Source organism: Adelges cooleyi, unplaced genomic scaffold (assembly GCF_023614345.1).
Source record: "Adelges cooleyi isolate 19-005CV unplaced genomic scaffold, UGA_ACOO_1.1 ACOO_flye_CR_arks_rails_tigmint_CR_PRNA_212, whole genome shotgun sequence".
NCBI lineage: Eukaryota > Metazoa > Arthropoda > Insecta > Hemiptera > Adelgidae > Adelges > Adelges cooleyi.
In genome coordinates this window covers 30,524-46,282 of record NW_026095874.1, presented here as the reverse complement: position 1 = coordinate 46,282, position 15,759 = coordinate 30,524, and the positions used below count along the sequence as shown (strand labels likewise).

At 33.4% G+C, this 15,759-nt stretch overlaps 1 protein-coding gene across 1 annotated transcript; it reads left to right on the top strand.

The window, feature by feature from the left end:
- Positions 1–8,692: 8,692 nt before the first annotated feature.
- Positions 8,693–9,869, top strand: LOC126835091 (protein PFC0760c-like). Its single transcript, XM_050567391.1, has 3 exons — positions 8,693–8,808; positions 8,904–9,473; positions 9,677–9,869. Exons 1-3 carry the CDS (start codon positions 8,693–8,695, stop codon positions 9,867–9,869), a joined length of 879 nt encoding a protein of 292 aa, XP_050423348.1.
- The last annotated feature ends 5,890 nt before the right edge of the window (positions 9,870–15,759 follow it).

Sequence of the window (15,759 nt, the reverse complement as noted above, 5' to 3'; positions counted from 1 at the left end):
ATATTGTTGGGAAATGGGACGGTGTGGGACAAGGGGGGCGGAAGCGTGATTCCGTGGGCGAGGCGAAAACCGAACAGGCCGGGCTAACGGCGTTAGCCGTCGGTCGATCCGTCCGGGTGGACGGACTTTGACACTGGTCGCACAGGTGGGGTGATGTTCGTCCACCGGTTATCGCATGGGTAAGCGGAGGGTGACGAGATCAAAACGATGCGGCCGTTGACCAAGTCAACGGTGTCGTGTCACACCCCAGGCTATTAATATCGCCCGAAAACTTGTCACTGGCCAACTAACTAGTGTATTTGTAGGACGCGCAGGCCAGTGGACAACGCACCGGTATTAAGCAAGCTGCCGCTCAGCGACCACTCCTCGATCCTGTGCAACGACCGGACGAACCTGCACCATATACAAGTGATATTCGAGAGTTTCTAGTAGTATCTGCTCATGGACATGGCCGTCGCAAAAAGGTAGCGTACAGGTGTACCTACGCGTTCAATCCATACTCGGAGTCCAGGTGTGACCAAGCCGGTCCGCCGATCATGATCCACTTGTGGCACGCCGGGTTCAACGTATTCATTAATGAAAACCCGGTGTTCGGGCTCAACAATGAACTTGCACAGGTGAGTTTCCCTATAAGTAGGTGCCATGACAATCTCAATGGTTTCCCGAAAGATGCCTTTGCAGCCATGTCAAATTACCAAAAATGCTGGATTAAGATAATTGGCACCCTTAGTCCCTGAATAAAATGGCACCCTTATTATTAAATTTTTGTCTATGAACGTGCGACGAGAAGGTTTTGCTGCCAATTCTGCAAATCAGTGAAATTTTTTATGTGCTACGTCCAACAGTACTAGGGGTGTATGTTAAGTGACCACATCGGACAATGCCTCACCACACGCGACAAATTTCTATCCACGCATCTTACCCTAGTACCCACAATTTATAATCTGTATATTACCTTGACGGAAACAACAACATTGATGTGACAGATGTGATTAATTTGTGACAGCTTGTGAAAAAATGACAATGTAAAGTAATATACTAGAAAAACACGCTAAAACCAATTTTGGCGGTACTTCTGTAATAAAAAATGCGCGAACAATTGTCATAAGACGGGCTAAAATCTGTTTCAATACAATTTTGTAATATTGTCATCACCTAACGCGACATGGGTTAAGTGTAAAGTTTTTTTATTTAATAATTTTATTATTAGTACAATGTAAAAATTATAATATAATAGTTATATTATATATAAATGTTATATATATTCAAATAGATTACAAAGTTAGAAAAAAAACATTTAGACCGTAACAAAACAAATTAAAATCGTTTTTGTTGAATATAATTGATATATTGTACTTAAGTATTATAATTGTAAATTAAAAGCATGGACAAGTGCGTAACGCAGTACTGTAGGATGCTCATTGACCGGAGTTTTTTTCTCTCTCTTTTATATCATGTTATTTCATTGTGTGATTAAATTCAAATAATTTACAACTACATATTATAAGATGTTTGTAAGATTTTTTTTATTCAATTATTTTTAGAGCATTACTTTTTATAAATACAATACATACCTATAAAATTTATAAAATATATAAAATCAGTAAATCAAGGAAAACTATTTGTTATTTGAATAAATTTTAAATAACAAATTTACAAAAAAATTCAAATGTCTTTAAAAAAAATGTTTTAAATATTTTAAAACTCTTCATAAGCCTTATAATAATATATTGAAAATTTTTCATTGGTCATGCCCATATTATAGTGTATTTAGGTCTTTAAAAAATAATATCTAACAAAAAAAAAATTATTTATTTGTAAATTTAATTTAATTTTTGCAATTATAAATTTAATTAATGTCAAAAATCTATACACAATAATGTTGTCAAGTCCCAGCAAAAGGAACATTGTTTGGAAAAACACTGTACAATACTTTAAACTTATTAAGAAGACTTCTCAGTTGGAAATGTTTTCACTCAAATTAAAATACTTGTAATAGTAATTATTATAAAAATAGAGTCAAGTTAAAAATGATGGACCAGCCTTAACGTGCACAGTGGAATTATTTTGTACATAAAATTGAATTTAGAGATTTCCGTTAAGTGTTTGGGCGTCCATAGGCTGCCGGTGTCTATGGTGATGCAGACGCCGACCGGATGGGCATTGACCAGATCCGGGTTGCGCGTAGTCTGTTCCTCCAGCAGTAAATGAACTGCACCAGTTTCCGGCGTCTGTTGTGAATGGCCGCGTGGGACTGAGCGGTGAGCATGGCCACCGAAACACTGCTGTTTGACGATGATATCCATGATCGCCAAACAGGTTAAAGTCCCGCAAGGCCGACTTGGCATTCGGGCAATTCATCCAGATGTTCGACGGCGATTCCGAAGTGGACTTCAACAAGAAAGCCCAAATGGAATGCTTCACTTGGGGTCTGACCAGCGCCATCGACGTTCCTGTTCTACGACCAACCGTCCGTGTTCTGCGACCGGCAGTCAGTGTTTTTCTCTGCGTTCGGCACGTTGATCGGCTGCGGAAACCGCAGCAGGTGTTCCAATCCAACAGGCGTACCTGGGCAGCCTGATCACCATCACGCAGGCCGAACCCATAATCGACAACCAACAGTCACTGCTTGTAAATTTTTTTAGAATAATATAATATAAAAAGGCCAAACACACCGCACTAGAATAGTATATTATTAAGAAAATGTACTAGGGTCCTATGCATAAAATGTGTAAATATATTATTTATTAAGAAAAGGATCACTAAAGACGACCGCTGCTGGTGTTTCTATCCAACTGTCTTACCAGGGCAGCCTGATCACCATTCTGCAAGCCTAGCCTGAAATCGAGGACTAACAATCACAACTGAAAACCGACCTTAGCCTGACAGGCCGCCAACAGACGTACTACCTGATCAACTTGTCGGCAGGCTCAGGCAACGATTTCTAGGCGCTAGTCGGGCGGTACCAAATTGTGCCGGCCGAACACCTCCGGCCACTTCGTTCAGGCGCGAGCTCTTGTTCCGCGCAAACGGTACAAGCACGAGTCCAACAACACCAGGCGGTTGCACGTGCTGTCGTCCACGGACGTCGTCGAGTCATAATCGCCCACGTTTTTATTGCGCAAGGGCTCGCCGTTTTGGCACCGGATCGGCGTCATCATTTCGCGCCTGTCCTAGACGGGAATCAAGCTGTACTGTGACCGGGACAACGACGCGACGTCCCGAGGAGTCGCTCGCGCACGGCCAAGTGTTCACCAAAACGACGGTGTTGACCATGTCGCAAGTGTACGGGCCGTTTTTCGGACACTCGTTTGCGCTGTGCGCGTTCGTCTGCTAGGCCGTCAGTGGTTTGAAAACCCAGCTGAAATGGGTTCAATTTCTACATTAAACTTAATGAATGGCTTCATGCAAAAATAGCCTAAGCCCATAACATGTATTAATTCTCGTTTATGGTATCGCAGTTTCAAACGCCTGATTTTAACCAGTTAGTACACTGGTCTTCTGAACCGATATGCACTACATTGCCTATAGCAACAGCCGTTTAGTTGGTTCGCAAAAAAAACCTTTGCCCACAAAATTAGTAATTTTATTTAATTTCAAACTATCTAAATTAAAATGATAAAAATTAAATCATGTTATATTTATGTTGATAGTCTATGAAAAATTGTAGGTTGAGATTCTAAAAAGCTTATTTCAATCCGTGTAGATTATACCGTGTTGTAGTAATTGATTTATTTATATCAAGAGAAAAACTACTATTCAAGTCGACGTTATAAGAAACGATTATTGTTTATTTATCATCCAGCCGATTTTAAATTTTATGTTGCTAAGCCATATTACTATGACAGACAAACATTGTAATTAACTATTTTTAATAAACGAACCTAACCTAAGTTATTATACCTACATATTTTTTCAACCAAATAAATTCATAATTAATGCCAATAAAACCCAGTCGGATCGAGTTAAAATTCAAATGAAATATTTATTTGCTATGCCCGCATACGGCAGTTGTATAAAATTTAAACTATACCCATTTCCCACCCCCCTAGGGGGGGTACAAGTTTTTTTGTTTTTCGGGGGTTTTCGCCGTAATTTTAAGACCTTTGGGTTGAAAATTTGGCAGTAGTTGGAACTCATATGTATCCATAACATAATAAACGGAAAAAAAATTCGGCACTGCAGTTTTTTTTTAATTGCCGGAAAACTGTGTTTTCGTAGATTGCGTTTATTTTAACAAAAACACCTAAAATCTTTAAAAAAAAATTATCAAATCTTTAAAAGAATTTTATGTTTATCTATGCAGAATGATACTATTAAGTTTTGTGCTCAAGTACCACTTTTGACTTTAAGTTTGAACAAATTCAATTTTTTTTTTTTAAACTAAAAAACACGGTGTACCAGATATGAGAAACGAACAGACACTAAAAACTGTCAGGAGGACTGTTGTTTTTTGGATTCAGATTAAGTGTTGGTTTTTATGCAGTATACCGCCCCAAAATGTATTTTTTATTACACAATTTTTTTAAAGGAAAACTAATGTTTTGCATATTGTTATACTGTTATTCATTTAAAGAGATTCACGCTTCATTGTTTAAATTATCTTATATAAGATATGTAATCTGCTTCGTGCTAGTTTTAATTTTTTAGTTTATAATTTTGTAGCTCTAATTTTGTATAAAATATTTCATTATTTTATTACTGTGTTCAAGTTAAGATAGATTTAATAGTATTTAAAAGTGTTGAATGATAGTACTTTATTTTATGACTAGATCAAATCTCGTGAACATTTAACATCATGATACTGCTCCTATACTATTATTAAAAAAACACAATTTTTAAAATCTCCATAAAAGGTTATTGTTAAATAACAGGCAACAGCCGACCGCTAGTGACTATACACGTTAGTAGTATGTAACTAATAAGTAATAAATGTAGGTAAAATTTTTTGTTTTGTCCATCACAGAACCAGTATACGATTTAATTTTAAGGATGTATGAAAAGGTTTTTTTTAGTTGCATTTTATTTTGTACATTGTCCATCTAGTAAAATAGAAGTATAATATAACTTTGAAATAATATAATCTGTGAAGTATAAATAGTTTGTGTGAGATTGCTCTAATGGAAGTATATAATACATAAATATTAATTTTATTGAGAATAAACAATTATTATTTAAACTATGGAGTACAAACAATTGAAACATGAATCGTCGACCATTCCAACAAAATTTAACAAGACATTGTATATGACGTGTTATTTGGTCCACTACGTTTTTGCAAAAAAAACCAGTACAGTGGGGTCGGGGCATAGTGGGGACGGAGCATAGTTAGGTCGGGGCATAGTGGTGACGGGGAGGTCACAGGTTTACAGGAATTTTTAAACCTGAAAGTGATAAAATCACTTTCGAAAAAACGCTTCGATGCAAATCGGTAGTTAGTATTTTCTAGCCAGTACAATCCAAACCAAACACAGTATAAATCAGTTAAGTTAGAAAGTTTTAAACTGAGGTTCTGTATTTACCAATAAGCATCAAAGCGATTATTTGAAAGTGATTTTATTCAATTTTATCACTTTTATTTATAATAGTTCCTGTAGACCTGTGACCTCTCCGTTTCCTCATTGTTTTGATTCCATTAAGCCTATACTCTACTGTACTAGTCCTCTCGGATAAAATCACTTATGCCACGACCCCACTGTACTGGTTTTTTTTTTACTTGCCTTTTTCTATCTAACTTTTTATGAGACCAAATTTGAAGTTTCTAATATTTTAATTTTAATATTTTACTATTATTATTATTGACTAAAACAATATCCCGCTACTGTAAAACTTTGTTTGACACTGTGACAACTTTTATTTTTCTGTTGTCAAATTTAAACCACTAATCAATTTAAAATCATCATTAATAATATAGACATACATAATTTATTAATATGGTCGTTATTTTAAACACAAAAAAAAAGAAATTTAACTGTAAAAGATTAGTTAAATTATTTTAGCGGCTCGTTTTGTTATCAATTTTTATCAATATTTTTCAATACTTTGAAAATGTTAACCTTCATTCCTTATACGAACATAAAAGTTTTTATTTCATAAAATATATGTAGACGAACAATTTTAATACATTGTAGTGTTTGAATTTTCAACAATCTATTCGTTTACTATGACTGTAATGATGTTGTTTATGGTATATGTGTGTTTTGGTGGAATTATTGAATTTACGGCGTTTCGTATAGGCAAACTGCAACGCCGGAATGTTCTAAGGTCGGTATAAGGAACGGCGCGGCGTTGTTTTTGTACACCAGTACGGAAAACGACCGTGCTATGACTTATAAAATGAATGAATAAACTGACAAGGGAAAAAAGAGGACGTACATCAGAGTTTTGCTGATTCTTATTCGAATAAAACGTTTTTTGAGTAATTTGTGTACAATTTATTTAAGTAGAAAAATCATTCGAATTATTTTTTTGAAAACTATTTGAATAATTGTTTTACAATTTTTTCGAATAAAAAATTGTCTTCCTACATATAATGGTAAAGTATACTTTGTTTTACTTCCCATTGTCAATTATGTCCAATTTCTTAACCAATGGGCCATTAGTTTTTACTTATAAATAGAGAAAAGTTACATTTATAACTTCAAAACCACAGTAAATTCATCTACATACATGCATTTAAATTATTTAGCTTTACAAAATAATTTTAAAAGATCAGACAACATAACTTTCTTATTTATAAAACAAAAGTAGTTATAATAGTAGTTACATAAATTTATATGTCACTGGGCCTTGGTCTATATTGTATTATTAAAATAAAAATGAAATAAAATAAGTACAAAATAGTTACAATATATTTTAAATTATCAAAAAAAAGTCGTGCATTTAGAAATAATTAATTATACTTATCTAATCAAACATAAGTACAAATAAAGTTACAAATGTTTTTTTTAAATATCCTAATAAACAAGTTACAATTAATAAAAAAAGCTACAAATTACTTTTTATAAAATTGTGTTTTTTCCATAATAATTATTTTGTGTTATTTGGAACAATAAATTATTAATTGAAACTTAACAATATTGGATATTGTCTTCAACAAAACTATAGCGTTCCGAATTAGTATTCAGGTAAGTAAGTAATTGTTTTTGTGTTAATTTGTTAATTTTCTTTCTTTTTTTGACGATACATTTCCCGATCTTAGATAACTTTTAATATATAAGATGTTATTCTAAACTAATGGTATAATACTATTCTCAATTAATATTAGTGTCCATATACTTTTTTCCACATCTCGTCACGTTCACTAATTATTATTACTATACACATTTATATGATTGTTTGTGTTCGTGCGATTAGGGTAAGTTTTTTAGGACGTACTTATTTAATTTAACTTTAAAAAAAACAGTAAAAGACTTATATTGTTGGGTTTTACAATGGTTCTCGCTAGTATTTCTTTATTGTTAAAGGACAGTTTATAAATAGTCACAGAACCTTAAGTGTACTGTTGGTAGTACTAAAAAAAATCTAGACTTGTTCATTTTTTTCAAAAGGTAAAATATGTTTTCGAATACCTATGTTTGTATATTCTTAAAGTTATTTCAAATCAAAGTCACACAGTGTTTTAATTATATCTTAGGACTAAGTAAAATATTGTCACTTTTTAGATAAAATAACATTAAAATTTTTAATAATAATTTCACCGTTTGGTCGTCAAGGCAATTTTTGTCTTGTACCTTGTAAACAACACGGTTTTCTTCGCATTTTGATCTTGACAGCCCGGATAAACACTTTGAATTATTCTAACCAACCTCTGTTAAATCAAAAAGCTTATTTCGATTATCATATCAAACTTATACTTACTTATTCTTGTTATTTACACTTTTATTGCATAATTATTTTCAGTTTTTTCTACATTTTTTATTATTTTTGTATATTTACATTCTGTATTTACTTGTAACACTTTTGTATTTTGTGTTAATTGTTTTTTTGTTTATTTCATTGTTTTTTTTATATATTTATTAAGTTTCATTCTTTTGATTTTTTATACAACGTTGACCGATTACAGGTAAGTTCTTATATATAAGATGATGTTATAAACTAAAGATAAAATACTATTCTCAATTAGTACAATAGTGTCCACATACTTTTTTTTCTCTTCTCGTTACGTTTTTATATTTAATAATTATTTCTATGATACACATTTTTATGATATGTGTTCGTACGACTAGGTTTAGATTTTTAGGAAGTACTTATTTAATAAAACTCTAACAGTCATAGAAATTTAAGTGTTCTGTTGTTAGTATAGATACTAAAAAACTGTTTTAGAAAAAAATGCATTTTTAGTTAGTAAAAAAAATTAATTTAACAACATGCGTCGGCTGTATATTGTAGCTTTCTTGATCCGGCGTTTTAATAATATTTATTACTGAAGGAATTTTGAAAAAGAAAAGCTGATAATTTTATCTTACCAAAAGCAATTTAATAAACTAAATAACTAATTATTTTCACTTTTAAAACTTGTACATTTTTTTTAAAAGATAAAGTATGTTTTTCAATATGTACATATAATATTCTTAGAGTTGTCTCAAATCAAAGTCACGCGACATGCGTTCGGAGCTTATTTTTTAAACACAGTATTTGAATTATATTATCATAGGACTAAGTTAGAAAATATTGTCACTTTTTAGCTAAAATGGCACCGTTAGAAAGAGATCCACCCAAATTCTTATTTGATCATATAACAGACATAAACGAAGACTTCTTGACGGACGACGAAGAAGAGTTATTTCCAGAACGCCTTATATACAAGTACTAAAGCTTGACAAAATAGTAGCTGGCTAGTCGAGTTTAACAACAGCTAGTGTTAATAATACAATTGTTTTTTTATGTATAATTCGTTTTAGCGACATAGACACAAGAGATAGAGACACGGACGAAGAGATTGACATAAACACCGACGAGTTAAATAACTATATACCTGAAATAGTATTGGAAGTCATTAGACAATGGAGTACATACTTTAATAGTGCTGTTCCGCCACTTGTCAACAACCATGACAGAAAGACAGAGGACAGCGATGACGAGTCAATTGAGACAGACGAAACCGACGACAGAGAGACAGAAGACAACGATGACGAGTCAATTGAGACAGACGAAACCGACGATAGAGAGACAGAGGACAACGATGACACAGAGACAGAGGACAGCGATGACAAAGAGACAGAGGACAACGATGACACAGAGTCAGAGGACAACGATGACGAATCAATTGAGACAGACGAAACCGACGACAGAGAGACAGAAGACAACGATGACAAGTCAATTGAGACAGATGAAACCGACGACAGAGAGACAGAGGACAACGATGACGAGTCAATTGAGACAGACGAAACCGACAAAATCCACGACGACGACGAATATTCCCGGAACTTCATGCCCACATACAGCTTCGATGCAAGGCTTGCATATTTCAAGTAAGTACGACCGCTTGGTATTACATTTTTCATATTTTGTGCACCATATAGCTTATCATGTAAATTAATGTGTACATCAAAAAAATGATTTATTTCCTTCCGGCCGGGTGATCATATTTTGTTATCATTGATGACGACTTAGATAACCTAATCCGAGAAATAGTATTAGAAAACAACTGGAATACATACTGTAATACTTTTAGCGCCATTCACCCGCCTGTCAACGAACGCCGACCAGTTGAGTCAGACTCGGACGACCCGCAGCCGTGCTCATCATCAGGTCTGAAGAGACCGCGTTTAGACTCTGATGATGAGCAACCCAGGTCAACAAAGCGGAGACGGCCAACGTCGTACCAGTCAGAAAGCGAAGAAAGCGAGTCGGACAACTTTCAATAGTACTCCAGCCGATAAACTGTGGCCGGCAAGTCGGTGAAGCCGTTGGCGGACACGTGTGCTGTAGTAGCGCGAGATGCTGCAGCCACTGTCTCCGTCCAATCGCATCCCGAACTTGTCCGGCCGGCCTGTTGAGGAAGACGTGAAGTAGTAATCCAGACGATGGAAACGAAGGGACAACTCGGGAACGACGGTGACGGTGCAAGCCAGTAGCGCGAAATGCTGGCCCACCGTCCCATCTAACCGTATCCTGGACAGTCTGTCGGGGAAGATGTGTAGCGGTGAAGCAGACGGCAGTACTCCAGACAATGAGTGACGAGGAGACGATGAAATATTTTCAATTGAATTTTAGAACAAAATAATAATAATACATGTATTATATGTTCATTAAATATTATTATTATTCAATATATTATGTATATTGCAAATTTGGATTCTAAAATGACTTTACCACTGATGGCAGAGACGTGCTCGGTGGCAAACTATTGGGCACATTTGAACCTGGTAATCTACTTTTTGTATGCGGTGGCCGTCGGAAGACAGTTTACGTTTTTTAATTAGATAGGATTTACTGCGGTGGAACAAAAAATGATATAGGTAATTTGTTTATTTCTTTAATTGAGTAGTAGTAAAACATTGCTTTGAAACATGAAATATATAAAGCACTTGGTGGTCTCTTAATAATACAAACAGTAAACCGTGATAATTCTCATACATCATGAACAAAACAGCTATTACGTTATAGTTATCCATTGGCTTTGTGACGCCAAACTATTCTATCCGTTGGAGAATCACAAAAACAGTAAAAAAAATTTAATTAAAAAATGCAAAAAAAATTCTCCTTCGGCTCTTCCTAACCACAACTATGCGCCAGACGACGTTCTTCGAGTCACACACTCGTCCGACCGAGTGACCGAATGTTATTTTAAATTTGTTGACTTTATGTTATTTAAACACATAATTGTATTTTAATAAATAAATATTGATGAGTATGGACTAATAAAAATCTCAAAATCATTAGGTCGTTTAGTTATGTACATTTACTGTTAAAAATTGCACAATATTCTTCTGCTGAAACCAATCGTGACGAGAAAGAGAGAAGGGTGCCATGTGGAGTGGAAGTTTTATTTACAGACTGTGCTGATGTATAAGTGGAAAAAAAACTCCTCTTGTCCAATTAGAAATACTCATGAACCATATATTGTGTTTCGTGGCGCTCAACCGTTCCTAATTCTAACTAAACATTTATTCGGAAAACACAAAGCCATAATAAGAGATAAGGATGTTTGATAACAGATGAAGAGCCACAAGATGTAAAGTAAAAATCGACCATTCAGCCCCCACAGAGAAAGTTGTAAGTGTACTATAAAAAATGTAAAAAAAAAACCATTATATCCGTTCGGTAGACATGCCAAAAAGTGCCTTTAATAACTTTTATTTTTTTATTAAACTTTCGCCATAACTCGGATCCACAATTTCTTATTGATAATTATTGTAAAATAAACATTATAAGCAAGTTGGAACACTTGTAAGGGCTTCAAAATTAAGTTAGGTGAATATAATTTCCTTTAACGGCTTTTCGTTAACGTTTTTTCATGTTAAAGTAGTGTTTATAATTTTTTTTTTTTTTAATGTAAATATTTCAGCTAAATTATAAAATTTATTGATCAGATTATATTGTTCTCTGCGTCAGACATTTTTTAACGGTTCGTCATTTTCGCCTAGTTGGCATTACTTTTTTAAAATTTATTTTCTGACAACTTTTAGAGCCCTGTCGAGGAGTTGTAAAAGCTTTAACAAGCAAACCATAGCTACTACTATTTTTATTTGATTAAAATAATCGATGGGCGAGCGGTGTTTAATCTTTATGCTAATTAACTTCGATAATCTTAAAAACGTAAAACTCATTAATGGAGAGTATTTTATTAACTTAATTGTGTAATTAATTATATTCAGTTTGCTAAACAAACAAAATTGTCCTCGTTATTGAAGATGCGAATTAAATATTTTAGCTCGGTTCAATTATAGTATTTATGTCATCAACAAAAGTAGTTTTTACAGTATGAAACATAACCTTAGTAAAAATGTCGCATGTATGTTTTAAACAATAAGGTTAGAAAGAGTATATATTTTTTTGATACAGTATATCAGTTTGATAAAATAATTACACAGCTCAGATAATATTGTAATTTATTATACAAACACAATGCGCCCATGTGTATTATCTGTACCCGTGTCTATGTATAATATATAGACACTCGCAACACAATACAATTATAAAATGTACAATAAATGCTGCCCGTTATTGCTCTCCTGTCCATAGCATAACGTTATTGCAAATTATACAATACCATTATTCCCTTTATGTTATGTATATTCACATTGATAACCGGTACAGTTCTCTTCAGACGCCATTCACATGGTAGCCACCGGTTGTTTACGTTTTTCATGCGTTGAAATTGTTTTTTTATTAAATAGTGTACATCTATTGTAATCTTCATTTAAAGTTGCACATTGTGTATTATTTATAACCTTTGTGGTATTACAATTATCATGTAATAAAACATCCAAACAGGACAGAAATCTAGTACAGAAACCTAAATATTATACACTTGGTTTGTTAAGGTTACACGAGCCCCGTAATAAATAATTATTACTTCAATGACTGTTTAAATATTTAAGCACAATCCATCGAGCCGTTATAAGGTATAATGTAATAAACCGCACCACTGCCTGTTCACTAAACTACCCTTTCTCGCTTTCCCACATTGGCCCAAAATAGGGTAATTTTAACAGATAGCACATTTAATTCAGTCTTACCATACAGACAGTTGCCAAAAGCTATCAACGAATGAGTCGTACGAATCGATCATGACTTGATCGTATCACTAAATCGAGCAGTTAAATTAATTAAAGGTTATTAAACTAATTTTGGAAACTAATTTTTTAACGGTTAATTTAGCTAAACCATAAAAAACTCAATTTTCCATTAAACTAAACCAACTGAGGTAGATTGAGGTTTTACATTGGAATATCAATAGCTAGGCATTTACGACCGTTACTGGAAAGAGTATAATGTGCAAATAATTTATGTCACAAATCGAGTATCAGTCAGATTAGCGAGAAGTTTTCTACTTTAAACGTAAATTGTTGAATAATCGAAAAAAATTTGTCTCTAAAATATGCATTATGCAATAGGAACATATTAAATCTTTCCCTTGGAGCAAAGACATTGTCGATCGTCATTATGTCTTATAATCAGCTATGATTTTCTGTCTCTTAACTGGCACAGTACTTTTCGAAAATTCCAACCCTTCAACCAAGGATGGCCGTGGTTACCATGGTTACAAACAAAATATTTTAAATAAATAAATACGTGTTAGTAATATACAATAATGTGTTTAAATAACATAAAATCAACAAATTCCAAATAACCTTCGGTCATTCGGTCGGACGAGTGAAGCCATCAGAGTGCCTACGTTGCGCGGTACAGAACCGAAGGAGAATTTTTTTTTTTGCATTTTTTTACATTTATTTTTTCATTTTTTTCGAGACTTCTAAACGGGTTATAATAGTTTGGTGTGAAAAAGCCAATAAATAACTATAGCATAATAGTCTTAATCATGTTTGAGACTTCTTAACGGGTACAATAGTTTAACGCCACAAAGCCAATAAATAACTATAACATACAGCGGCGTAAGTTGGACCGAATTTTGGAGGTTGCAAAGTATATTTAAATTATAATATTTAATTAACATAGGTAGGAACTTAAATACAAATTTACGTGTCAACAGACTTGTTACGGTTCGCAGTTTCATATAGATTTGCGATAAACTAATTTCGATTTCGCATTCGATTTTGTTTTAATGACATATAGCTAGATTTTAATATACCTAATATATAAGATGTGATGTACCGAATAAAGGGTTTCACGCTTCGATAAACAGAATTGGAGTATCGTTTCTATCGTTTGGTACAATGAAATTATAGTCTTGAGAAGTTATTATAGAACGCTTTTTTTGAGACTTCTTAACGGGTACTCGTCCTACAAATATTTCTCATTTGAAACCAGACTTCTACACGGTACTGTAGCGGTTTTATACAGTACCCAGAGTGGTAACCGTATAGGTACATAATTTAATACCCGGTAACCGGTAAGACTCGTTCAGTTTCGCGCCAGAATCTACCGTATGGAATTTAATAAAAGAATACCGTCTTGAATTGCCGGCGTTTTGCATAATATCTTATCACTGGTGAGCGATATAGTTTAATTGTTATCAATAATTTCTTATCAGTTATTCAGGAATTACCAACATCCTCTCTCACCATTCCATTCGTAACCTAACCTAATGGCATTACTATAAGTTCTATAGATAAATATATAAAATCAACAGAAGTCATGTTGTAATTGTAATATTATCATAACAACTTCCGCCACCGGAAAATATTATTATAATGTGAAAAAAAAATGAAACGTACAAACCCCACAGCTGTTAACGATATGTTCAGTAGACATAGACGGTTTTCTGGTCTCGAAGAAATGGACGTTGAGAATTGATAAATATAATACAACGTAAAAAGAAACTTTTTTTCCCTCGTCCGGCGGCGTTATTATACTTGAACGCGGAAGCACTAGAAAAAATAAAAATAGAATATTGCTATTGAAAAGCGTGTATACACACTGTGAGCGAGTAAAGTTTACACGACTTGAGTTCCAGTGGGGCAGGGGTGAAGGGGGAGAGTTAATAATATTGTTTTGGCCGGAAAGTTTTTTTTAACAAATTTTATTTTTACCGCTGTCGAAGGTTATATTTTTTGCGACCAACGGAAAACAATATCGTATACACATAATATTTGATTTACAAGTAATAACGAGACGTCGTTTAATAACTCGTTTACTGTATAGGAAATAAATACACTGCAATAAAATATAATAATAATTGTAGTATGCTATTTGAACAAAGACAAAACATATAAATACATATATTTATATATTGAGCCAAAATACTTACAATAGAGACGCGGCTGTTTGTATAAGTTCAAATAAAGCGACACTAAATGGGTCACGTCTTATTTATACCACCAAAGGCGTTAATTATAGTTTGCTCACATTAAAAGTTCCTATTTTACAATATTTTTTTTTAGTCATTTTGTTTATTATTGAATTATTTATTATCTTTATTTTGTTAAATTATTTTTTATCATTGTGGTTGAATTATATTTTATTATATTATCTTGTGCCAAAGGGGCAGTTAATAATTGGTTTTTTTATTACCAATTTTTATATTTTTTATCAATTAATTATTTTCATTGTTGATATATTATTCGTGCCAAGGAAGTAATTATACATTTAGTGAGTTATTGAAAATATTATTATTAATTATTATTTGAACCGGCATTTTTCTTTTTTGTCTTAGTTTTAAGTTTTCCTACACACCCTCATATATACACACTCACACAAAGCTCACCTCATAGCTCTCTGGTTTCTGCGTAGGCGATACCTCCCAGTCCCAGTAGAGCTATTCACAACACTACACGCACGCTAGCTGACCATTTGGGTCGGTCAGCCAAGCTATCGGGTAAAGCGGCTTATTTTTATCTGCCCCCGGCGCAAACAGTCATTTTCAACGAAACAAAAACGTTGGAAAAATCATTAAGTATTGCTTAATCATTGAGTAATTATTTTATTCAAAATTAATATATTTTTAGGATACCTGTTGATTTTAATTTGAATAATGTGCACAGTTTTACATTTTTATTTTGGTGTTTTTTCTTGGTTTTTTTAATGGGAAGGGGTAAAATTTTTAAAATGTTCACTCAATGTAATACCTTTCAGGTAGGATTTTTGAACCGTAGACTCGCAGACTTTCTAATTGCATTGGTCGGTAGACAA

Excerpts from the sequence above, each read along its gene's own strand:
- LOC126835091 (XM_050567391.1), top strand. The coding sequence starts at position 8,693 with ATGGCACCGTTAGAAAGAGATCCACCCAAATTCTTATTTGATCATATA. Across the intron at positions 8,809-8,903 it reads CCAGAACGCCTTATATACAA|CGACATAGACACAAGAGATA; the intron begins GTACTAAAGCTT and ends AATTCGTTTTAG. Across the intron at positions 9,474-9,676 it reads GCAAGGCTTGCATATTTCAA|CGCCATTCACCCGCCTGTCA; the intron begins GTAAGTACGACC and ends TAATACTTTTAG.